Below are 24,989 nucleotides of genomic sequence, written 5' to 3' on the forward strand. Positions count from 1 at the left end.
CACCTATTTTGAATACAATTTGGCATACAAACATTTATATATATCATACATCAATACTGAAAACTCGAGTAATCCTCCATCAAGCACAGATCACGATTTTTCTTTCGATGGCAATACGATCTGGCCCAAAGTCCAAACAAGTGTTTGATTCCAATGTGGTGGGAGTCGCTTATGATTCACACATTTTCCATCCATCGTGACACACACACACAAACTCTGTCTCCTTGGATGTCCTGAGGTAAAATCTGTGTTGTCTGATTACTGTCTCCAAACAAGAGGCCCAGGCAATTAAGTGTCTGCTGCTCATTCGCAGATGGGTAATTGTTTTTTTTTCCACTCACCGACTCCACTAACATTGGCACCAATGTAGTCAGGTGTTCGGCGGAAAGGCATGGCGGGATAATATCAACTCAGCCTCGGGGGTTTGTTCCTTCTTTTCCTCCCACCCTCCCCCTTTTATTTTAATTAAAGAATAGCTTGTCCTCATCAACAGGGCGACTGTCCAAGCTAACATATGATTGGCTCAAGGAGCAACAAGTCTAATCATCTGCTGCAGTTCACCGGGCCAAATGTAAATACGTGATTTTTTCAAAATGGCCGTCTCTTCAGCCCCATTCATTCAAAGACCCTTTCTCCTTTTTGCCCTTGGCCTTTCATCTGCATCTCACGGAGGTGAATCACCAGCGAGAAGAACATGTTTACTGCTTCCTCCGTCAGCTAGGGGCTCTCCTTATTATTGTGATGGATGGCAAGGGAAAAAGGGGAGAGCGATGGCCCTTGCCTCCTCATCACCTATCCGTGAGAAGCGAGCGGCTCAACTGACAGTGAGGTAATTACGCCGCCATTACAATGCGCGTGCACACAACGCACGGCTGTGTAAAAATCGCCAGATGGGATTCCGCTTGGCGAGGGAACTTTTATTTTATTTTATTTTTTTACCCCGTGTGTACCTTATTGATGCGGTTTGAAGGGTTCTCGTTGGAAACATATTGTACTAGAAGTATATTTAAGACATGCAAATGTGATACATGAGTGGATTTTTTGCTTTTTTCAAATGCGGCGTAACAAGGAGCAGCAAAATGTGAGGTGACAGCGGAGAATGAATGCTCATGGAATGCCAGAAACACACACAAAAAAAAAATTTGCGTATTTATTTGGCAATGCGATTTTGGATGCTCTGAATGATGACTCGGCAAGAGTCAAAAAGAAGGAGTCATGCCGTATCTCATCTCACTCGTGTCGGTTTCTATACTCGGTTTAACGGACGCAATGTCGGTTTTCACGGTTTCACACGTGGCAACATGCGTGAAGCCGACCCAATCAAGCTCAAACTGCCGCCCCGTTTTCTTCCACACGTGTGTATATCCATGTGCATTAATGAATTATGTATATTGATAGCGAAGCTAGAGCATGGACATTTTTTTTTTTTCCATGAGAACAAACAAGAGAAATTATACACAGCGGAGGCGTGCAGCAAGTCTATAAATAGCAGCACGGCCTTTTTAGCCGGGGGATGCGGTTGCATTTTTACAGGTCAGACTGTGATCTTCTCCCAGAAGTTTCTGCTTTGAGACTTAACACAGACTTTTTTTTTTTTTTTTTTTGAGGTCAGCAGAGGGGCAACACGTGGAGCAAATGAACCCACCCCGTTGATTTTTTTTTGATTTTTTTTTGTTCCTTGGTGGGTGTAATTAGATTGCAAACATAAAGTGGGTTTTAGTCGTGACGTGTCTGGTTCTAGTACTGTGTCAGTGGGCCAGCTGAGCGATGCACGCCTTCATGCGGTGATTGCTCGACTTTCTACTCATCTCGTCTGCCTCCCCCCCTCCCCTCCCCTTTTTTGCTCCATACCAACACTCCTCATCCTCAACCTCCTCCCTTCTCTTTCTCTTCTCCCTCCATCCCTGCTTCATCCTCCTCCTCCTCTGCCTCCCTCTCCCCAGCAAGTTCGATGCGATCGGCTCTGGGCCCTGCCGTGAGTTGTCGGTGCGGGCGACAGCGCTGCTGAACATGGCGTCGGACGGGATGATTTTAACGAACCACGACCATCAAATTCGGGTCGGAGTCTTGACAGGTAAGTGCGATCGATGTCGCGGTTTTTTTTTTTTCTTGATACAACCGAAGCCGCGTGGAATCTTTGCCGCTTGTGTCACGGCACCTCGCATGTTCCGACACTTAATTAAAAAAAAAAAAACGTTTCTACGCTACGGTCCATTCCATCCAGCGCCGTGAATTTGTGGTTCTCAATTAGGTGGGCTCGGCGTCGCCGTGTGTCCGCTCGTTTCGCGTCCTTTAAAGGGGAGGAAGAGGTGGCCGGTTTATGTGTATTGAATAATTCATGTGCCGATCTGCTTGCCAAAGCTGCAAATTACAGCTGTGAGCGAGCGAGCGACCGTGCGCGCGCGTGTGCGCGCCGTTCAACATGCGTGCATGTGGACACACAGCGATTTTATTACATTATTATTTTTTTTGACGGGGGGGTTGTAGGTGTTGCTCAAGGTGGCGGATGATGCGTGCGGTGTGGATGAGCACATCCTTGGCCTGTGCCAAAATGTGAGCGAGTCGAGAGGTGGATGTTTACAGGACACATGTTGGATCCGTGTGGGTTGCACACACCGCGTGCATGTTGGATGCCGGAGATGATGACAGGCGTGTGTGCGTTTTGTGCGCGTGCGTGCGTGTGTATGGATGGGGTATCCTCCACCAGACGCGATGACTGCGCGTCTCACGCGGTCATTTTGGGAAGGGGATGTGTTCGATATGCTGGCCGTCGTTTGTATGCCTTGCGTTGTCATGTTATCATGGGCTTGTCTTGACCCCCCCGCCCCTACACACGCCCCCTCCCATACCCACCACCCGGCAGTTAAATGATATTTCAGAGGACTTGCCACATCTGACGAGCTGGATGCACGATTAAAGCTGTCCAGAGGAATATCCTCCCCATTTTTTTCCCTCCCCCTCCACGTCCCTCATCTTCTTCTCTCTACTCTGGCTGTCCATCCTGTGTGGGGCTGCCTCGATCAATATTTCATGGAAGACGAGATCTCACACATGCGGCAGACTTTATTCCCCCCCACATTGATGCAGTGGCAGAGCGGAGGGCTAATGACCGTGTTCTGAAATTTGCCAGGGAACCCCCCTCTCCCAAAAAAAAAAAAAAAAAAGCACCAGCGCAGCCCTTCACCCCCACGACATCATCCCATCCTCCACCCCTGGCTGGAGAGAGACTGACAGTGCTGAAACGGGGCTGCATGCTAGTGCCGCATCCGTCGCGTAGACCTGAATAAACGCCTGCGCTACAATTTGGATCCACTTTCACTTGCTTTCATGACGTAGCCAATGAAATGATGGTTTTATTGATCACGCTTTGCTCGGCCGCTGATTTGAACTTCAGAACCGCGAGGCATCCGCTGTGCTGCCCCTGACATATAAATTGTTCAGTTCCCAGAAAACTTTGGAGCTCTGGATTACGAGCCAAGGAAGAACCCGTGTGGATCCGGGGATTAGTTTTTCACATTTGGCAACGTTGGCGGGAAGGCGCTTTTCAGCATTTTCCTCTCCTGATCCAAATTAGAATTGTTGGCCCTGGTTGGTGGAGATCTGCGCTCTACAGATCGAGTGTTGTTCTAATTCCGCCACGTGTGGGCGGCTGTTTGTCTTCTCACCAACCGGAGGTTCTCGGTACACCCTGCCTTTTTTTTTTTTTTTTTTTTTTTCGCGCTACATCACTGGCGACACTACATCAGAGGGGTTAATTTATACGTGCGTCATCATTCTCTCGGATCCCCCAACTGGATCTCCGGCGCACGGCGTGACAGATTGACGGTTTGATCTCGCTGTGCCGTGTTTGCCGTTCCTGCTTACATATGGCGGCGACGTTGAGACACGAGCGACAGGCGTATTTGTCGTTTTGATCTATCTGCGTGTATGGAGTAGGATGGCTGACATTGGCACTGGGAAAAAAATAAAGTATCAAAGGGATGATGGTGGTATTGGGTCACCACGTGACCTTTAACCCCTTAATTGATCACATACTATTATTTCCTATGGAATATTTTCTCGTTATGATCAGATGTCTATTTCAGACGCTGTGAAATTTTTGCATTACGTTGTGAGCGCATCACGCCAATCTTCTATCCCGCAAAGGTCAAAGGTCAGCTATCCACCAGGGGATGAGATGAGACCTTGACTCCATCTCCTCCATAATTTAGCCCCTCGCCAACCCTCCAGGCAAGTGACATGGAGCCCATGGGACGTTTCAGTTGGAGCGTGGCTCGAATAATTGATCAACTCATGTTGAAAACGGAAGATTTGGTTCGGAAGAGTCCGAAGTTCTTTGTCAATGCTTGGCGCATGTGGTCAAACTCTTCTCGAGTTGGCTCCGCACTGCATCAAGACACGGAACACACGCTGACCCTTCTTTCCCCGAGTGCCCTCTCGCTTTTCATGCACACACACACACAGCTGTCACAGAGAACAGCGGTAAGGCGGGCGGCCACATGAGCCGAATCGACAATGCCGAAGCGGCGACACACAAACAGAATAAGAATTAAGTCCCTCCGCAAAGAAATTATTTTCAGTGCTGAATCAGCCCGAGTGGAGCGAATTGTTGTTGATGTGGAGGCCTACACTCCTCCCACTTCTTAGCACACACACATCGCTCTCCCGTAGTCCTTGCTCATCATCTTTACCTTTGACCTTTATTGTACTCCGCCCACTTTTTTTTTTGTATTCATTCCAATCCACTGTAGTTAATTTAAAAGCATGAACTGGTGAGCTTTTTCCCCACAGCTACTGTAAATGTTATTGTTGAGATGTTAATTACCAAAAAAGGTTAATTAATCATGCGCCATTTTGGACAAGCTGGGATCTCACGAGACAATTTGCTACGCACAAAGTGTAGTGTCCTGTCATCTATCATTATGGTGATAGAGAAAGTGTACATTTTGTGCATAATGTGGCTCAAAATAATTGCCATTGGACAATCGGGATTCGGGGTTTGCTGTGAGCAGACAAAGATTGACTTGAGCTTGAGTCACTCCCTCCTGATAACCTGCAAGGGGGGGAGGAGGGGGGGGGGGGGTGTTGACTGATTGTGATGAAGATTTCGATAAAAGATACAGCACTTGGTTTCAACTGATGACTTCCTCTTCTGGTCCGCGCCGGCCGCCGCTGGATCCCGTGTCCTCAGCCGAAGTGTTAATTAGACCTGGAGGGACGGAGGGGGGGTGTGAAGTCAGCGGGGTGGGGCGGGGAGCTCGAGAAGTGTTCGCTTGCCTCGCCGATGCCAAAAATCACAAACGAGAAGTGAATCATCGGATGCCTTTGTTCTGTCTTATGCTCGTAGTATTGTTTTTATGTGGAATTTAAAGGATTTTGTTGAAGTAGTGGAAGTGTCGTGAGATCACAGCAACCTTCTGGGATTTGTCATTTTTGGTCCGTTTGATCAGTCTCATGTAAACATGGTCTGAGAAGAAAAGGCTAATTTGTTTGGAGGGGTGCTCAAGTTTGATGTTCAAGATGTGTGTACACAACTCTCAAACATCTTGGAGCGTTAATATTTTTTATTCTATTTTTTTTTTGGGTGCAATTTTGTAATGGAGAAACTCTATATTGCTGTGACATATCTGATTTGGACAGATGTGTCATATTTATGCAGATATAGAAGATACAAGTTGAATCCAGATTTGATCCACATTTGCAGCAATGTAAATCCAGCGTGGGCAAAATGTATTCCCATTTTTCTGTTATCAGATAGATTTTTTGCAATACTTTTTGACACAAGGGAAGCCACCTTTATTTTCCCCTCTTGTGTGTACTGTTGCTATGGAGATTGGCGGCGTTGCTTCAGTAATTGACGGTAATTGCTGCAGCCATTGGCCTGCTCACATGATGCATTAGTAACATCAGTTGCTGTAATCAATCCCATATCAATGATGATTAAAATCTAGTTTGACTAATCCCGATAAACGGCCGGGGGGATATTGCATGTAATCGCTAAACCCCCCCCCCCTCAACATCACCCCGGTTGAAATTCCTTACTTTACCTCCAACCATCTTCACTTGCTATTTCTGTTGCCATTTTCCTCACTGCTCTTTCTTTTAGTACACCTTTCAGTTTTTTTTTTTTTTTTTAATTTGCTGTCTGTCTGCACTCAACTCCTTCTCTCCGGCCAAGAACGGAAGTGAGCGGTAAAAGGGGAGCATGTATGTGTGAATAATGGAAGAGGCCAGCGTCTCCCTGACGAGGTGCGCTTGATGGCTAACCCTTGTGTGTGTGTGTGTATATGTGTGTGTGGTCAAGGTGTTTTTCACACACCGCCTCAATTATTCAGCGTCACGCTTTTTCCCCCCCAATCCTACGGCAAAACCCTTTTGGATCCTGGCAGCAAATGTTAAAACCTGAGCACATGTAAGATGGCGTCTTACTTATTTTGGGGGGTTCCATGAGCTTGACAATGTCCAGAGAATTGAATGTAATGAAGGTAGCTGCAAAGAGGCTGCTTCATTAGTAGAAGCGGGCCTGGGGTAGTCTGTGTGTGTAAAACGCTGCATCTTGGGAAATAAGAGGAGCCGGATAGTTCATGAACGCCCATATGCTCACACACACACACACACGTTACCTCCCAACCACTTGCACAACAACACACACACAGCAATAATTATTTTTGCATGTGACTTTTCCATAACTGTTTAAACAGTGACTCGCTGGATCTGCAAAACTAAAAAAAAAACAAAAAAACAAATCCAGAATGTTCATGATTTATGCATAGCATTTCATTGTTTATTTTGTTTTTTTTTCCATGAATTAATGACGGGTCCCGGAGGACTTTATCAAAGTCGAGAAAGGTTCTCAATCCCTATTTTGGATTTTTTTTTTTTTTTTTCCATGCGTATCATTTGGAAGCTTGCAGGGAGACTTGTGTGAAGTAAATGTCATTTTATCTTAGCACCATGTTTCACGTCAAGACAGCACTCAAGATAATCCTGCATTAGCTGATTGGCCTTGCTTGATTGATTCACGCTGTATAATCCCGCCTTCCTCAATTCCTCCAGCTGTCCGCTTGGTGTTGTACACCATTGCTAAATCCGCGCTCATTTGTTTTGGTGTTGAACTTCCGTCTACGCTAACCACTATTTTTTTGCTCGCTTCGAAGATATCACAGTCAGAAAAGAGAAGAGCTCACGACGCCACTTTGCCTTGTTTGCCATATTTATTGAAATATTTATGTATTTATTTATTTAAATATGTATTTATTTAAATGTGTATTTATTGATTGATTTTTTTTTTTATCTACTTTATTATATTTGGGGTAGGCATTTAACAAATTGTCCTTTACAATCACGTTCGGTACAATTTCTGCACAACATTCAGCGAACAACAGTCGGGTGCATAGCACGAGTCGCTAACGTTAGCCGACTTCTCCGTGTGGATTCACACGACTCATCCAAGGACACAAACTCGGGGAAGTGTAGCTAAGCTTTGGTTGTTGTGTGTTTCCCTGCATCAGCAGCTTGGAAGGGTGAAGAAGTAGATGGAAGGAAGCAGAAGAAGGAGGGGGGGGGGGATTACGGGATGTGAAGGGAGAAAAGGAGTGTAGGGAAAAATCTAAAGGGAGGTATTAGAAATGTGCAGCTGTATTGATGCCGGTGTAAGCACATTTCTAGTTGAATCAATGGAGCTGCTCTCCAACTCATTTTTGGCTTTTGAACAAAAGGAAGGTACCTGGTGTACTAATAGAGCAATCTACACACAAACACACAAATGTGGGACATTCATCTGCTCGCCATATCTTCAACTATCTTGTCATCTTGTATTCTGTCATCACGTTGGCCAACTGTGCAGTATGGGGGGGGGGGGGGGGGGGGAATGATTACTCTGCATGCTCACTGAAAACCTCCCATGCATATTTTGTTTAGCTCCGCGTGTGTAAACAGCTGTCGGAAGTCAATCGCACACGTCCGTCGACTTACCGCGGGTTATGGAAATGTAATGCAAGGTGGAGAAAAAGGAGGATGCGGTAGCTCATATTCAATAGCCACAGAAATACGTCACACGCACGCACATGCCTACCCTTGCCCGACTTTGCTATAATGCCACGGCAAGCCACCGGCACATTCATCATGCCGCTAGTCATTATGAGTAACCCTCATTAAACAGAGCCGGTGATTTATGATTAATATTTGCAGAAGGTGGGTGGGTGGGTGGGGGCTCTCATCAAGTCCCTTCAATTTATCGATTCCATTGATCAAGAAAATACAAAAGCAGATCATTATCGGTGCGAGTTTCGGAAAGCTGCGGGGCATTTTTTTCAATCTCGGGAATTGAAATCCAGAAGTGGGTCGGTGTACAAAGAAGTTTAGGGTGTCGTATTCAAGGTCTCCGCATTCCCCGGCGCTGTAAATTGTCTCTGGAGCCTGGCGCGTGGCTTCATTAGTAAGTGTCTTTTCAATATTTATGGCCTTATTAATAAAACATCAATACAAGAGGCCTTTGTGAGGAACGGCGGGGGTGTCGCGATCTCAAAGTTAGGCCGACTTGTTAAAGGCGGATGCTCAGGTGAGGGATTGCGCAAGGTCACTCAAAGGACATTTGGAAAAAAAGAGAGCGAGGCTCCGTTCAATCAAGTCATAGCCGTGATCTTCATTCACGTTTTGTTGCTTCCTTTCATTGTGTTCCGCAATGGCTGACCCAGTCAGGTGGAGTGTCGCTCTCCTTGCGTTATGTAACTCCCTAAATTAGATCCAACTTCAAATAAATGAAAAGCAAGCCGCTGGTTGGCTTATCCACCCCCCCCCTCCCTCCCTTACAGATATAAATAGCATCCTCACATCTTATCTAAAAACTGTGTTGTGGAGAAGCTTTGAAACGCGGGCCGACGATTAGGATACCATTGTCCCCCCCCCCCCCCTCCTGCTTACAGTAAGCCCCCCATTTGTGAGCAAATGCAACGATGCATTTATCTGCTACTATATTTTCCTCACTGCCGTTTATTAATTTGGTAATGTAAACTGCATGTGGAGGAGGTTGGGGGGGGGGGGGGGGTAGCCCCTCCAGTTAGATGTCAACCCCACCTCTTTACAATCTGGAGGCGGAGTCATACCTCCATTTATCGTGACATCATTTAATCCAAGGCCCAAGGCCCGGTTGGGTGCAGAATGAGAAGGAAAAAAAAAAGCAGACAAGTGATGTGATCACACTCTGGCTGAGGCTCATTGGCATGAAGAGGTGTCGTCCCTCCTACCAGCAGATGTCATCTCAATCTAATGTCTGACCTCCATAGTGGCTTCTCCAAGCTGGAGGGCCATTGGCGCCGCTGTTAGGCAGATAAAGAATAGCAAACAATACAAGTGGCGGTAGAGTGCGGAAGCTCCCTGCCAGTGGATCTCGTGCACCCCCCCCCCAAAAAAAAAAATAGTGGGCCCGACTCGAATGGAAACGCCGCTCGCCAAATGACTCCCTTATTCGCTTGCCCAAAAAAAAGAAAGGTAGTAAATATTCTATTCAAGACACAATCACTCACAAATTGCAGTGAGCAGGCTAACGTTTGTGTTGCTAACCAAAAAAAAATAAGGTTGTGTGCAACTTGCGTTTCCAGAATTTCAAAAAGTGAAAAAAGTGGTGATTTGGCGCAGCTTACCCCCCCCAATCACATTGCAAACGCATCTTCCCTTTTGGATATTCTGCTGATGTGGCAACTTTAGAGTGCCACGTTGTAAAATTCTTGTGCCAACTCTAAAAACATAAAAAATCCCATAATGTTTATGTCTTGACAAGACTTCAAAAGTTTTACATTGGCTCATCATGAATATCACGCCGATCGACTTCCACTAAAATGTGAGAAAGGATGTTAAGGGCATTTGTCTTGGCTACTTTGAGGGGAAACCCCATTAGTGTAGCTTCTTGGGGGGAGATAATGAGTGCTGACTGCTTTACGTCCTGGAAATGATGGAATGGCAAAGACATCGATAGTTTATGAATGCTGCCAGATTGACAGCACGTGGCCTCCATAACTCACAAAAGCAGAATGGATGCTTCAAAGCAGTCCCGCGCCTATCGTTGAATTATAACGGGGGCATTTCCACCCGAAAGATTGTGACTTTTTTTTTTTCTGTAAACATTGTGCACTTGATACGATTCTGACAAATGGTTGGCAGCAGAGAGGAAGTGAGGATGGTTTCATACCTTTAGCCAGGGGTTCCCCTTGTTGCACACGTGGAATGGGGGGGGGGGGGGTGCACACATGCCTTTGACAGAACACGTTGATTGGTTCGGAATGGTTGCTGCCTCTTGTCGGAAAAAGGAATGACTATTTTTAGATCAAGGGGTAGCCGGGAGGAAGGGCTATGCGTTTGTCCGTGCGTATGAGGAATACTGCAGTCTTGTAGGAAGTTCCCCTTCACATCAACATAAGATGGCCCCCTTTTCCTTTCCTTTCTCCCCCCCCCCTTTTGTTCTTCCTCTATCTCTCCCTCCGCAGTCTCTCCGTGTCCTTCTTTCTCGAGCTGGCCCAGTGTGCAAATGTCAGCACTCTGCCGTTTACTTGCCAGCGCCCAGAGCAACGTCCTGCACACTCTGTTTACCTCCACATGGCTGCTCGCCCCCCCCCCCCTCCACCCCCATCCCAAGCACCTAAAAATGTCTCCCTTCATTTGATTTTTTTTTTTTCCTCAACTTTTCTCTTTTATCGCTTCCCGCCCACCTTTTTTCACACTCCCTCCTTCTCTTCCCTCTGCGCACTTTCCAGCTTTTACACCATTCTTGCTTCACCTGTCGGCACACCCCGCAATCCCCCCCCCCCTCCCACCCGTCTTTTTATGGATCACGGCAGCCCTGTTGTCAATTGGTCCAATGCTATTTCGAGCAGCTCGTCACCCCCATCGCCTGTCATTCGGCCTCTTTCGGTCTTCTCGCTGTCGCACGGGATGACTCATGTGGCTCACACCTGTGATGCGACCACACAATGATTGTATCATCATAAATTAAAAAAAAGGGAGGTGCTGTGGCGGGATGATATTAAATTGAATACATCCAAGCTCTTTTTTTTTTCTCATCGAAATGAACTGCTCGTTTTTTAATTTTTTTCCCACGGCATTCCTTTTGGTGTGTAGCTTTTTAGTTTTCGTCTTTCCCTGTCTGCGCAGTGAGTGACAGCTGCTACCGAAACCTGGCGGAGGACCGCAGCGGCGTCAACCTCAAAGATCTCGTCCATGATCCATCCTTGTGAGTATTCGTCTCGTTGATGACTCATGGCAAAAAAAGGGGGTATCGTTCACACTCACACACGCACGCGCTTTTGAATGAACCACTTTAAATGAGCACATATCTGTGTTTGTACACATTTGATGGAGGGAGCCTTTTTATGAAGAAGTGTAACAAAGGGACTAAAAATATCTCCAACGCAAGGCGTCGGGACTCGGTGTCGCCCTGTGGAAGGAAATTCCCAGCATGCACAGCAACAACAAAAGCGCCGCAGCCCTCTTCTGTCTCGGTGTGACTGCAGGAGTCGTTAATTTCACAAAGAGGAGGTGAAATCTGCAATTGTTTTTTTTTTTACGAGTGACATAAAAATGAGCATGCCGAACACTCTTCAAAAAAAAAAAAGAAAAAAAAAAAAGAATTTGTCCCCTTTGTCATGGGCTGCTCAGGTCTCATGTGATGTTAGCGCATGACGCAAGAGCGCGCCATGTTGGGTTTGTCATGCTAGCCCGAGCTGCAGATTGTGATCAGGAACTCATGAATATCTGATTATAATTGTATCATCGGAAACAATATAATGTTATTTAAAAAAGAAAAAAAAACAAAGCCGGCTTAATGTTGCAAACAGAATCGACATAAGGCAAAACACGTCAACCACTAAAGGGGGAAACGTAGGGGCACTGCCCCCCCCCCCCTTAAATATCCTTGGTGCCAACTGACTTTGGGGTATATTCCACTAATAATTCCCGGGAATTTTTTTTTCAAACATTGCAGAATATTCCCGAGCTCCCTGTGGAGTGGAATCATGGGAAATGGAACCCCTCAGAGCACTTAGAGCTCGTCAGAGATTTAAAGAGGTGGACTTGTCAAGTCCCTCCCCTCTCTCTCCATCAATTGAGAGATGCCCCCCCCTCTCCCCCCTTCCCCATACACATATGGATGGGCTTTAATGGGCTCCGTCCCACTACGAGGAGCTTCGTGCTGGTGTGCGTGCCCTCACAATGCACCGTCTTGCAAGCGAAAGAAAGGGAATGCGAGAGTAAAAGTGAGTACCCTTGTTTATTATTAATAAAATCACCCTGGTAGATGGGTTTCATCTTAAAAGTGTCCCACTACCATCGAGATTTGTGGTACACACACACACACACACACACTAAGTGTACCCCTGACGGTGTATCTCTCGGTGCTCTCACTCCTTTCACTCCGTCTCAGTCTGCCTTTATCCTCTTACACTGCTCGTCTTTTATTCATAGAAGATTTAGAACTTCCAAGCTTTCAGGCCTAGACCGCTACCACACTATTAGACACACACCTCCCGTTGAAATCTCAAAATATCTCCCCTTTTGCTCACCCTTCCTTTATCAGGATTTTATTATTTTTTATTTTTTTTTGGGCACAGACCTCCAGCTAAAATGCTGCACCTGCCCTTCAACATGATCTTTAGTCGATGTCTTATTCTCACCGAGGAATTTCAGTGGAGGGAGATTTATATAGTTGACGTGCAACTCAAAGTCTGGATTGTACAACCTTAGGAGTGTGTGACATATTTGTAGAGATGCCATGAGTAGATATAAAAATCCAGATTAGATGATTAACTTTTTTAATATATGACTTAAAAAGTAGCATCTTCTGTTGCCGGTTTCTCACGTATTGATCCTATTGTCGCGCCGGCCAATCAGGAAGCTCCTCACCCCCAAAAAAATACCCGCCGTGATTGCAACACAAACAACTCGGAAACATTCAGTGGTGCACACAAACTATCATACAAACACACACACACACACCACACACATACTCATGATGAACAGCGCAGCAAGTAGAGGCTTCAGACAGGAGGGGTTGCCTAGGAAACAGTGGGAAGGAACCCTCGTTATTTGTGTTGAGCATATTTTCATTTGGGCTGAAACAGAGCGCCATAAAAACCTCAGGAGAGAGAGAGGGAGAGGTGATTTGTCTTGACAGCTCCTTTACTCTCCTGAGGTGTAACCCCCCCCCCCCACACACACACACACACTCACACACACACATTATAGGACTAGCGTACATGCTAGAACATGCGCACGCTCAGCTACACAAAAAGTCCAGAGATGGCGGAAAGCATCATCCTTCCCGTGCACATCAGAAATCACTGAAATGTCAGTGTGTGCATTAAATGTACACCTTCATGTTATTTTCAGTTTGCAGATTTTACTCTTGCATGTGACAAGTCAGCCTGTGAGTGAAAAAAAAAAAAATTAATGTTTAAAATGAATCTTGGAGACGCATTATGGACATCTCTTACAAAAATAGTTGTCCTTTAAAAAAACAAAATGGTAGTGGAGGTTACATAAGAAGTGTCTGTGCCTTCACCTTGAGCCTCGGGTTGTTTTGGGGCGAAGGTGTCCTACTCGATTTGACCACAGGAGGTCGCCAGAGTTCAACAGCAGCTTCAGTCAGAAAATTCCCACAAGATGGTGAAAAGTGTTGAATTCAAAACATGGAAACCTTTTGCATGTTGGAAAGGAGTTCCCTTAATTGATTCAAGCTGATTGGTTGTATTTATTTATTTTTTTCTTCCCCCTTTTAGGTTGGGTGGTATGATTGTGGCATACAAAATAGTGCCGGATGAAATAGATGAAATCAAGGTAGTGTTTTTTTGTTTTTGTTTTTTTAAATCACGTTATTTGCTGGAAACTTTCCCAGCTTAGATTTTGAGTCTGAACTGTGTGTATGTATCAACAGGAGACTTTGGTGGACTGGTGTGATGAAAAGGAGCTTAACCTCATTTTAACCACCGGAGGTACCGGCTTTGCTCCGAGAGACGTCACACCAGAGGTGGGTTCACTCAGAGATTATGTTGTTTCAAAATCCATTTTTGATTTGTTTGCATCTTTCCTTTTTGAAATGTGATTGTGTAACTTCCTGTTGTTGGCACAATATATAGACATCGGGATTCTGGAGATTCATGGGAATTATTTTAAAGTAACATTTACGCTTTTATTGAGAAAAAAAAAAAAAGCAAAGACAGACAAATGCCTCCGGATGTCTTTTTTAGCATTTTGCTGACACAAAAGTGTGTTTGTTTGTGTGTGTGTGAGCGATGATTAACATACAGTGTAATTAGCCCCGTGGTCTCATGGGAAATAAAGAGGCTGAAGTCAAATCCTTACTGATTCTGTTTTTTTTTTTTTTTTTTTTAATTTCTTAATGTGGGATCGTGTAAGCAATTAAGAGATAATGGCTGGCAGGTGTCAGAACGTGTGTCGAGCACTTCTTGGATTTTTTTTTCTTTCTTTTCAGTCTTCTGCTCAGGCAGTTTGTTATTTGTCAGCATTTAAAATTTGAACCGGGGATTTTTATTTTTTTTATTTTTGCTCTGATCCGAAATAATTCAATTAAAACACTTTTAATACATAAATACAAATTATTTCAGTTCGTAGATTCTTTCAATTTATCATATTTAATCCTATACTGTTTCCTTTGCTAACCAAAACAGCAGCAACCTTGCACAATAGCCTCAATTTCACTCACACACACACACACACAACTTGGCAGTAGCCGAGCTTCAGCGCTATCGCTGGCCCTCATCAATCACGTTAGACAGCAGCAATCTTCCTGGAAGGAAGACCAGAAGAGAGAGGGGAGCAGAAAAGACGTGTACACCATGTCTGATACTTCTATCTGATTGCCGACGATCACATCTCTCCCTCGTGCTCCGAGGGTTTACGACACGCACATGTGACTGACCCGTCCTGGAACTTTTCTCGTAGTTATCACATCATTCAATCCTCCCAGGAAGTGAATGTCCCATTAATCGATCTCCCTGTCATCCAATCAGAATCTTTACATGATAAACGATGTCGATAACGCATCTGTCATTCACGCCCCCTCCCCTCGCTTCTTTCATTCTCCCGAGTCCAAGCCCACAATTCTCTTCTCCTTTTGAAGTCTTATTTTCTTTTTTTTTTTTTTCTTTTGGTTCTGCCTTCTCCCTTGCTAATGTTATGTTTGAAGTGTCACTCAAGTCAAGGGCAAGTGAGCGCACACAAACATCTAGAGGAGAAGGCAATACTTTTTTTCTTCGTCTTCCTGGAAGCCGTCTCAAGGCAGCAATTCTATACGATGAATATTGAATAGTGGAAGAGAAAATAATAAATAAAAACTCACAGGGCTTCGGATTTCGTACTTGGGGTCGTTCTTGGCATACTACACGGTGTTCAAAATGATGATCCGTCTATAATAATGTCATTTCTCCAGGCCACTAAGGAGGTGATCGAGCGTGAGGCTCCGGGGATGTCGCTGGCGATGTTGATGGGCTCTCTCAACGTCACACCGCTCGGCATGCTCTCCAGGTCACACCATTTTTTTTTTTGCTTTATTACCTCCGCCAAGGCTCTCCATCTATCTTACTGCTATTACTCATAATTAGCATTTACGCTTTTGCAGACCTGTGTGCGGAATCCGAGGGAAGACACTCATCATAAACTTACCAGGAAGCAAGAAAGGCTCCCAGGTAGGATTTGAAAAATATTTCCAACTGTCTGTCAATGTGTGTGTGTGTGAGCCACTTTAGTGGCTAACTTGTATTTGAAGAGCGCGTGAGTGTGTGTCGTGGCGTGTCGGCCGGACTGATTCATTGACTGTTCTCTACAAAGGAACAGATCACAGCACATGTGTGGGCTGGTGTTTTGCCTGTGATGTATGTGTGAGGGCCTGCTTTCCCGCCCACTCTTTCCTTTTTTTTTTTTCTTCCCCCACCCTCCATCCATCTTCTCCACTACGCTGACCGCACCATCTGTCTGCATCTCGTTGCACACACGCCGATTGATTTTTACTATCGCGTTGAATTCATCATTCACCCGCCCCCTCCCTCACTCATTTGCTGCCATATTAGCATCTTCTTTAGCAAGATTTAGTTCAAGTTAAGAGCACAAGCGAGGTTTGTTCACCTTCGAGATAATGCTGAGGTTCTCACAGGCCCACAAAGCACAAAATGTGAAAGAAAGAAAGAACGTCTGGACTCCTCCCCCCCCCCCCTTCTTCGTTCCAGACAGGACACCTTAGTTCTTTCACAAATGTTCAGACAGCAGCACATTTGAATCAAGGTTACATTCGTCTTGACTGCTAATAAGGTGTCGGTGGGAAAATGATGTTGTGGATACTCGTTTTGTAAGCCGTGTGGATACAGGAAAGCTTTGACTTGATTAATAATGTATCTTTTCAGTGCTTAAAATATACAAGAAGATAAATAATTTCGCACATTAGCTCTTGTCTCGGGAGAGAGGAGAATGGAGCGTTTAGCATAGCCGAGGAGCCAAAGGCACACTGACACACTAAAAAGTGAGAGACCGGAAAACTGAAAAAAAAAATGTGCTTACAGTAAAGATGGACAAGCTTTAGATTTTTGTGGAAATGCGTGTTTAGCAAAGAATAAAAAAAAAAATTCTTAAATAATTTAAGTAATAAAAATATTATTTATTTATAATTAGATTTTAAAAAAAAAAATGGACACCCCGAAAGTGTATAAAGTGAATCGACTTTTATTTTGTTGTATCCATGACAGGAATGCTTCCAGTTCATCCTGCCAGCGCTGCCACACGCCATCGACCTCTTGCGTGACGCCGTGGTGAAGGTTAAGGAGGCGGCGGACGAGCTGGAGGACCTGCCCTCGCCGCCGCCGCCTCTCTCGCCGCCGCCCAACAGTTCGCCACGGCGTCAGACGGAGGACAAGGGCGTGCAGTGCGAGGATGAGGATGAAGAGAAGAAAGACAGCGGCGTGGCCTCCACCGAGGACAGCTCCTCATCCCACATCACCGCAGCATCCATCGCCGCCAAGGTACAAACACCTGGAAGATTAGATTCTGCCATTTTGTCTTCATCCTACATTGCATGCTGTGTGTTTTTGTCCACACGTAACATCCGCTGTCTCTCCGTTCCCATCATCCCGCCCAGGAACCTGCTTTAGGGCTCTTTTGTCAAGCTAACATCCCACCTCAATTTCCAGTCACTAACGGATGTTGGTAAGACCACCCCCCCCCATGCAGGAACATCCATATTTTGTCATTGTCTTCATTTACTCAAGTCCCGTGAGACAAAAGGTTTTTTAATCACTGCAATGGTTTCAATGGGTTTTAATGTGTGTGTGTTTGTGATGTCAGATCCCAGACTCCATCATCTCACGGGGCGTGCAGGTGTTGCCCAGAGACACGGCCTCCCTCAGCACCACGCCCTCGGAGTCGCCCCGCGCCCAGGCCACGTCACGCCTCTCGACCGCTTCCTGTCCCACACCCAAAGTATGTAAACAAACTCGCACACTTTTAGAGGATTTTAATGAGCTTCCGAATGTTGAAATGAAAACCAATCTTTCCTGCAGGATTTAAAAAAAAAAAAAAAAAGGCGGGGGGGCATTCCCTTTCTCTCTCTCTCCCTCTCTCTCTCTGTTACCTCATGTGTCAGTGTCACGCCGCCATGTGTCTGGCGGACAGCAGGCGGGTGCTATGGGAATGAAAGGGTTGCCATGGGAACCGGAGGATGGGATGATACCAGCAAGGAGAGGGATCACTCTCTCTTTTTTTGAAATCTTCACTGTAATTGGGGCAAGAGGTGAAATCTATTCCACAAACTCCATTTTTAGCTTGCCTGTAGGACATGGAACAATCACACGTCAGCGCTTGTGACGAAATGTGCGTGCGTGTGGCTCAGTGCTTGTTTGACAACACACAGACAGCCAAAAGGCTTTTGGAGGTATCACTCCTAGCTTTTTTTTTTCTTTCTTTTTAATCACCGCAACAAGCTTGACATATGTTGGTTGGAAAATTCCAACATTGCAAGCTGCTGCTGATGTTGTTGACAGTTGGTCCCCAGAGATGGAAGCTTTATTTTTTTTTTTTGCTGATGCATTTGGTACGCCACCTTGAGCTGCGAGTCAAGGCGTTGTGTTCCAAATCCAAAAAGGTCAAACTAGGGGTCAAGCTAGGTAACGCGGCAATGACGTACATGTGCCTTTTTTATTTCTTTTTTACTTCTGCGTAAAGCCTATTAATATGCAAGCACAAAGCGTTGCCCAAAAAAATGCAAATGGAGGGGCGGCCATTCACGTAAAACAGTTCTTTTTCCTTCTCCTCGTTTTTTTTTTCACTCTTGTTAGCATTTAGCGCAGTTATGTAATGGTGAGTTTGGATTAATGAAGCATATGGGGGAGGAGAGCCTTTGGATTCGGGATGGTTTGCTAAACATTTTTTAAAAAATATTTTAAAATGACTTTAGTTGGCATGAATGAAAATATCTAACTGCTTTAAGAACTTGCTGATAAATTCACGGAATCTCTTGAATTCCTACTAATACTATGATTCTCAACTAGTAGGACGGATCTTGTTGCATCGGATGTCCTCATGAACTCGCAATGTCCTCCTTTTTTTTTTTCATTTGTAAACAAATCGCCAATCCACTCAACGCTTCTGCATATGTCTCTTGTAATTTTTATGGAAGACGATTCCTCGGCGCTTTTACTGCTACTTGTTCAAAATAAATATTCATGTGAGTGTAAAAGAGTAATGTGACACGCATCTTTCAGCAAGGATTTGAATTTGAACCCAGTTGTTGACTATCATAAATGTCTTTTTTTTGTTGTTGTTATTGTTGAAATAATATCACGATTGTTTTTGGCCTGACGGTATTGATCTCCTACGTGTGCGTTATTGTTGTTACCGTCGGTCCCATAAAGCGCTTCGCTTGTCTCCCGGCTGGCTGGAGAGGATTTACGAGATGGCGAGAGAGAAGAAGCGAGTTGAGAGTTAACGACGTAGAGAGGACCAGGGAAGGGAAGGAGATAAGCTAGGAGAGAATGATGGCAGCCATGATGGAAGTAGAGCCTGAGTCACCTCTGACTGTTTTTGCGTCACAAAGGGAGACAAAGCCACATTTGCCTTTTTCTCTCACTAGCTTTTTTTGCCCTCTTGCACGTTTTTGCTCGCCCTTTCTCTCCTCTCTCTCTCTCTCTCTCTCTCTCTCTCCACCATCCCTCGCTCAGCCATGCGCACTCACCCTCTCGCTGTAAAGCAGCCGCGCGTCGTCCTGGCGCGTGTGTGTCACCGCTGAGCTCATTCTCTCATTCTGTCTTCACTCCGGGCAAAAGATGGTAAGTGGTGTTTTTCTTGCTGCGTAACGTCGGGACAAGTGTGTTGCGTGTGCAAGTGGTGCATTTTGTAGACAAGAAGTTTAGTTGGAAAGACGTGTGTCTAAATGGTTGTGATGCTGATGGGGGGGGGGGGGGATGATGTTTGCAGGACCTGAGTCAGAGGTAGGAGGTTGAGTAATCGGCTAATGTGATCATGGAGCAAACTGCAGGCAAGAGGCTGCAGGATGAAGACGATGATCTTTTCGTTTGCGTCCATCTCATGTCGCTCTACCGGGTTGTGTTACCGGGCAGCGAATGCATCAGCACCATCACGCCAACTCAAAGCCAATCGTGCGTGTTAGGTTAATTATAGACCAAGTTGGCAGTAATGTGAATGTCAGTGTTGTGGGAACCAGTCTAGGAGGCTTTAGACGGCATTTTAAAAAAAATAAATATATATATATATTGTCATGGAGTTGACACTATTTAATAAAACTCATTGCAGCTCTGCTTACCTATTAGCTTTGGCGTGAAAGCAGACATGTCACACACAGACTTGACCTCATGATTTCTTTTTTTTTAAGGAAAACATATGTTGTGTTTTCTTGTGGAGGAAATGTATAAATATTGAAATCTAATAAAAATAATACTCTTTTTTTTTAAATAAAAATAAATAAATATACAAATATATATAAATACATATAAAATATAATATAATTGCACAACAATTCCTATTTTCACAAAGAGAAAATACTAGAAAAGACTATTTGGGTCAAGTTGCTCTGGGCTTAAAGTGCAAATGTGTGTGCTTTGTGTTTTCTTACAAAGGTGAAGCAAAATCTTATTTATTGCAAAATGTCAGAGTGTTTTTGGTGTCTTTGCATAAATGGGGACCACACGTGTGTGTGCGTGCCATATTACTCACGCTAGCTAAAGCTAAACGCCGGAAGCATGATGGAGAGAAAACGGGAGGGAGTAGGAACAGCGAGCGGTGAAGAAGAAAAGGAACTAGGCGCTGGAGGGACAGACAGGAAATGAAAGAGGAGCGTCTGACCAGCTGGATGGAGCGTACTTGTCGGGCATGTGGGCCGTGATGGCAATTGGGGTGGGGGGGGGCTGTCAAATGTGCTGTGTTCGCTCCCACTCTCTGCCAACGCTGGCAAAGTCACTCAGGAGCTCATTAATTTCTATTTTCTAACTCCCCTCTAATATGGCGGGACGTGGAGACGGACAGTCATGGGAGAGCCGTGATGCATCAAGGTGCTGGAGGATGAAGAGCTTGTGCTTGGTCAGCTTTGCTTATTGGTTTGCTGGGCTTACCTGCAGCTGCTCCACTGAGCTCTGCCAAATATGTGCGACTCAAATCTGCTGTTGTTTATTTTGGAGAACAACTAAAAATATGATGAATGTCATGTAATCTAAAGATGACTGAGCCAACTTGACTATTCCAAGTATTTTAATTTAAGAGGGCGCCATCCTTATCTCTTTGACGGTCCTTTTTTTTTTATTAAAGTAATTTGTTATAATGAAAGCGTTGGCTTTAACTAATTGCTTTGGTTATGATTCAAAATGAGCTTGCCGTCCGTGCCAGCTATTTTTTTTTTTTTTTTCTGGAAAGAGATGAGGTATTTCCTTATGGCTGTGCCAAGAATATGTCATGTTTTGAGGAATGTGCTTTATGAGGCCGTGTTTAGATGTCACTTAGCACCTGTCACCAAATGGCTGTCCGGCGCTATTTAAACAGATAGCAAACCTGTTGAGACCCGTTCCCCGCTCCTACCTGCTGTCCTGACCTGACCACCTTTATCCTATCTCCTGTTCTGTCCTGTCTATGTCACTTTTGGCTGCCTTGGCCCATCTGAGCCAGTCACACGGTGACCCCCCCTCCTGAAAAAAAAGACCGCACCCATCAGTCTCTGTCTGCTCCCCCCCCTGCCTGCTTTGAGTCCGTTAACCCTCTTTCTCTTCTCCTCCTTCCTTTTTTTGTGTCGCACCAGGCGCGGCTCCCCTCCTGTTCATCCACCCTAAGCATTGCTGAGGTACTCCTGCATGTGTTCGGATGCATGCTTCATCATCTGCTTGGCATGATTTTTTATTTTTTTTCCCCTTTCCCTCCTTTAGTCTGCAATTGTGTGTTGTCCTGTGCCATAATTTGCATTTTTGTGTGTAGACAGTGGAAAAGTTTCCCCCTCTGGCTTCTTTCTGGTATCACCTAACTTGCCTTGCTGTACCACACGTTCACATCTTCTAACTAATTCAGGAGGTCCTTGGTTTACGACCCAAGTTGAAAATGTCTTTCGGTGAACTCGGCGTGATAGTCCAAGCGATGTATTTTTGGTTCTTTGGGACCTTCAATGGGGGATCTACTCAGTTGTAAACCGAGGACTGCCTGTTCACAACATATGAAGAATGAATTGGAATGTTTGCTTGACCAAAGTGACTTTGTCACGCGTGCATACGCCAATCCGAGCAGCTCGTCGCTCGGCGGCCTCGTCCGTGCGTATCTCGCTGGCCCCGAGCCCGGTCGGTCATTGTGATCCATAGCTGATAAAGGCATGACCGCGCTAACACTTTTCAAATCAGCTATCACAACGCATTGATTTTCTGTAGCCGTGCGATAATAGGGGAGAGTCTGGATACATTTGGCTTAAGAATTTAATTACTTTGGCTTCCAAGGCGGTGTGTGTGTTGAGCTAGAAATAATGGAAGGTGATGCCCAAATTGATTTGAATTGTTTGGATACTTACTCGGATATAAAATGGAATGTTGTCGTTTGTAACATGGGATGAGTTTTTTTTTTTGTGTGTGTCAGATTGTGTTGGGATTCGCTTTGTTGAGGCTGAGATCTCGTTTGGTGTTGTAGATTTGGATTGTGTTCAACTTTATTGTCGTCAAAGGGTCATGCACGCTCGTTCCCTTGCTCGTCCGTGTGCGTGTTTGTGTCGGTGGCTGTGAAGGTGAGTGACTATCCTGTGGCTTCCCCCAGGCCTCACGGAGAGAATTCAGGGCTCACCTGGATGAGGTCATCACGCTCAAGTCAAGGTACTCTACCTTGGACCAGGTAAACCCGTTAACCTTCTACCAACCTCTTATCCGATCTGTCGGCATGCAGGCCACCGGCATCCCACGTAGCACGCTCATAACACACACTGATGCAGCATTTTGCATCTCCAAGGGGGGGGGTTGTGATTATTTGATCTACTGAATTTGTAAGTTCACTTACAAATTGGAGGTTATTGATTTTTTTTGTGAATAATTTTTATTTTTGTATTATTTTTTTTATTATTTCATTTTTTAATTATTCTTAATTTGTTTTTTGTTTTTTTTTATTCAAGATGTCTCTATGGACAGTTCAAGTCGTTTTACAAGGTTTACGGTACTTAAACCTGCTTTTAACATGTGGCCTGGAGATACTATAATTGAGTTTTCCCATCCAGACGTACATGTTAAGACCAGATTTAATTGGAAAAAGTTGGAAGTGTGTGTTGTCACTGGTGATACACATGGCACAGGAACAAAAAGTTCAAAAATGACAGCCCTTTATGTCAATTTTTTTTTCATAGGTGTCATGTGCATCTCCACCTTGCCAAAAACACGGCCTGTCATTAAAAATACACTACGTGGACAAAAGTATGTTGGGTTGAGCTTACAATGTTATTTTTCTGCTGTTGGAATCTAAATTATGTGTGATTTTTTTTTGGGACTCCGCTTCATTGGTCATATTTATCACTACCTTTATATTTTGTCCACATAGTTTCTCTCTACTCACATTTATTCTCATTCACCCTCCCCATCACCATTCTGTGATGATGAGTATCTCTTCTGCCCTGTGGTTTAGTTTGAGTTGTTTCCCCTCCCGGGCTTGCCTCCCAAATGCCCGGGGAGGACAACTTGGCCGCAGATTGTTCTCACTACACACGTTGTGTCCTCCCATGGCTCCGTCGCTCTCCCTCTCGCGCCATCACTGGAAGCGAGAGAGCACTTCCCGAATGGTCACACGCGAGCCTACCGAGCAGACATCTAAATCCCCCTTTTTTTTTTTTTTGCATAATTTGTTCGCCAGCCCCCTTTAATTTTGTGCTGAGCTTAGCACGCCGGCGGTTACATCTCATCATTTCCTGCAGCGTCTCCTCACTCGGATGGTTATCGATTTCTGTTCCGCTCGCTGTTTTGTATTCTACGAGGAGGCTGGAAAGGGCAAATTTAAAGAGGCCCCTCGAATCACATGGGGGTCCAAAGTTTTTAGCCACCGTCGGGCTTTTCCTGCAGTAATGATTGAGGCTGACATGTTGAGGGACTTGCCTGTTGCTTTTTTTTTCAACCATCCTCTCTCACATCATTACCACATCATCTGTGTTCACTGTCGCCCCCTATTGGCGACTCTCTGATGGTGGAGTCTGCCATCTTTTTTGGGGGGGGGGTTTGTTCATCTCATCACTCCGCGCACTGAGGTTTCTTGCCGTAGTCCACTTGCAGGATCGACACCATGTATGAAGTCGCTTGCTAGGGTAGATCTCATATTGTGTTCCTGATGACAATCGTGCTTCTTATGTGTGTTGCTTATTTCAGTTTTTAGCTCCCCCCCCTCCTAAATCCTTCCCCCCCAGCTCCTCGCGCTTTACAGGCTTGTGTGACTTCAAATATGTCAGTTTTTTTTTTTTAAATCACATAAATATTAAGCTAACATTTCTGTATGTCAGTGTAGACAGTTTCATAAATACCAAAGACTGGAAATCACAGTTTGGGAGCTTCAGACAAATTATTAATGGGGTTGTCCCGTCTGTGTCTGTCTGTCTGTCACTCAGTGTGTGTGTGTGTGTGTGTGTGTGTGTGTGTGTGTGTGTGTGTGTGTGTGTGTGTGTGTGTGTGTGTGTGTGTGTGTGTGTGTGTGTGTGTGTGTGTGTGTGTGTGTGTGTGTGTGTGTGTGTGTGTGTGTGTGTGTGTGTGTGTGTGTGGTGTTGCGGTTGCCGGGACAGATGCACTGATGCCTGTGATTCGATGCTTTATCTCCACTAGCTCCAGTGTAGGTTGGAGGGGCTTAAAGATGATCGCAGGAGGACCTTCAGCTCTCGAGTAACTATCCCGCCCCCACCCGCCCCGCTGCCCTTTGCCTCACCCTCCTGCGAGGAGCGCACAAAACAAACGCCCCACCCTTTTTTTTTTCTTCTTTTTTTTTTCTCCTCTATCTCTCTCTCTTTTTCTTTCTTTTGCTTTCCCTCTCATCCTTCTTCTCAAATCTGTTTTCCTTCCATGCAAAGTCTGTCCGTCTTCTTTGTCGGCTTCATCCATCTGTCTCGGCGGTTAACATGAGTCTGCTTCCACTAGCAATGTCTGCTGTGTTGGATGTCTGTCAAGTAGATGCCATCAGGCCGCTCTAGTAGTCTTTGTTTCTTCCTCTTTTCTCGCAATGTCTGGGCTCTGTAGTTTAGCCAAAGTCTGTCCAGTGTGTGCTTCCTGTTTGTGTTCCTTTATTTCTGAAACTGGGCTGTAGGGCCACGTCATCCCGTCACCCGACCGGTCCTACAGTGTCTGCGTCTATCCATGACCTCTCATTCCCCCCCCCCCCCATCCCAACCATCCTCCCACCCGCTCACCTTGGCTCTTTGGTGCCCAGTTTGATGGCGGTGAGGGAGGGGAGGAGAGGTAAAGGGTTGTTTTTAGTTGAACAAACACACCACACACTTACTTCACTGT

The 24,989-nt window shown here is 45.2% G+C and overlaps 1 protein-coding gene across 1 annotated transcript in view; it reads left to right on the forward strand.

The window, feature by feature from the left end:
* The first annotated feature begins 299 nt into the window (after window positions 1-299).
* gphnb (gephyrin b) overlaps window positions 300-24,989 on the forward strand; it is a 30,425-nt gene continuing 5,735 nt past the window's right edge. The window contains exons 1-12 of the mRNA XM_085937240.1: window positions 300-829; window positions 1,944-2,074; window positions 11,146-11,224; window positions 13,767-13,824; window positions 13,922-14,014; window positions 15,437-15,531; window positions 15,626-15,692; window positions 16,743-17,015; window positions 17,338-17,472; window positions 21,293-21,334; window positions 22,282-22,356; window positions 24,312-24,368. Coding sequence (XP_085793366.1) covers window positions 594-829; window positions 1,944-2,074; window positions 11,146-11,224; window positions 13,767-13,824; window positions 13,922-14,014; window positions 15,437-15,531; window positions 15,626-15,692; window positions 16,743-17,015; window positions 17,338-17,472; window positions 21,293-21,334; window positions 22,282-22,356; window positions 24,312-24,368 — 1,341 coding nt within the window. The 5' untranslated portion in view covers window positions 300-593. The remainder of the gene's footprint in view (window positions 830-1,943; window positions 2,075-11,145; window positions 11,225-13,766; window positions 13,825-13,921; window positions 14,015-15,436; window positions 15,532-15,625; window positions 15,693-16,742; window positions 17,016-17,337; window positions 17,473-21,292; window positions 21,335-22,281; window positions 22,357-24,311; window positions 24,369-24,989) is intronic.

Source organism: Syngnathus leptorhynchus, chromosome 18 (assembly GCF_054491065.1).
Source record: "Syngnathus leptorhynchus isolate UIUO chromosome 18, UIUO_Slep, whole genome shotgun sequence".
NCBI lineage: Eukaryota > Metazoa > Chordata > Actinopteri > Syngnathiformes > Syngnathidae > Syngnathus > Syngnathus leptorhynchus.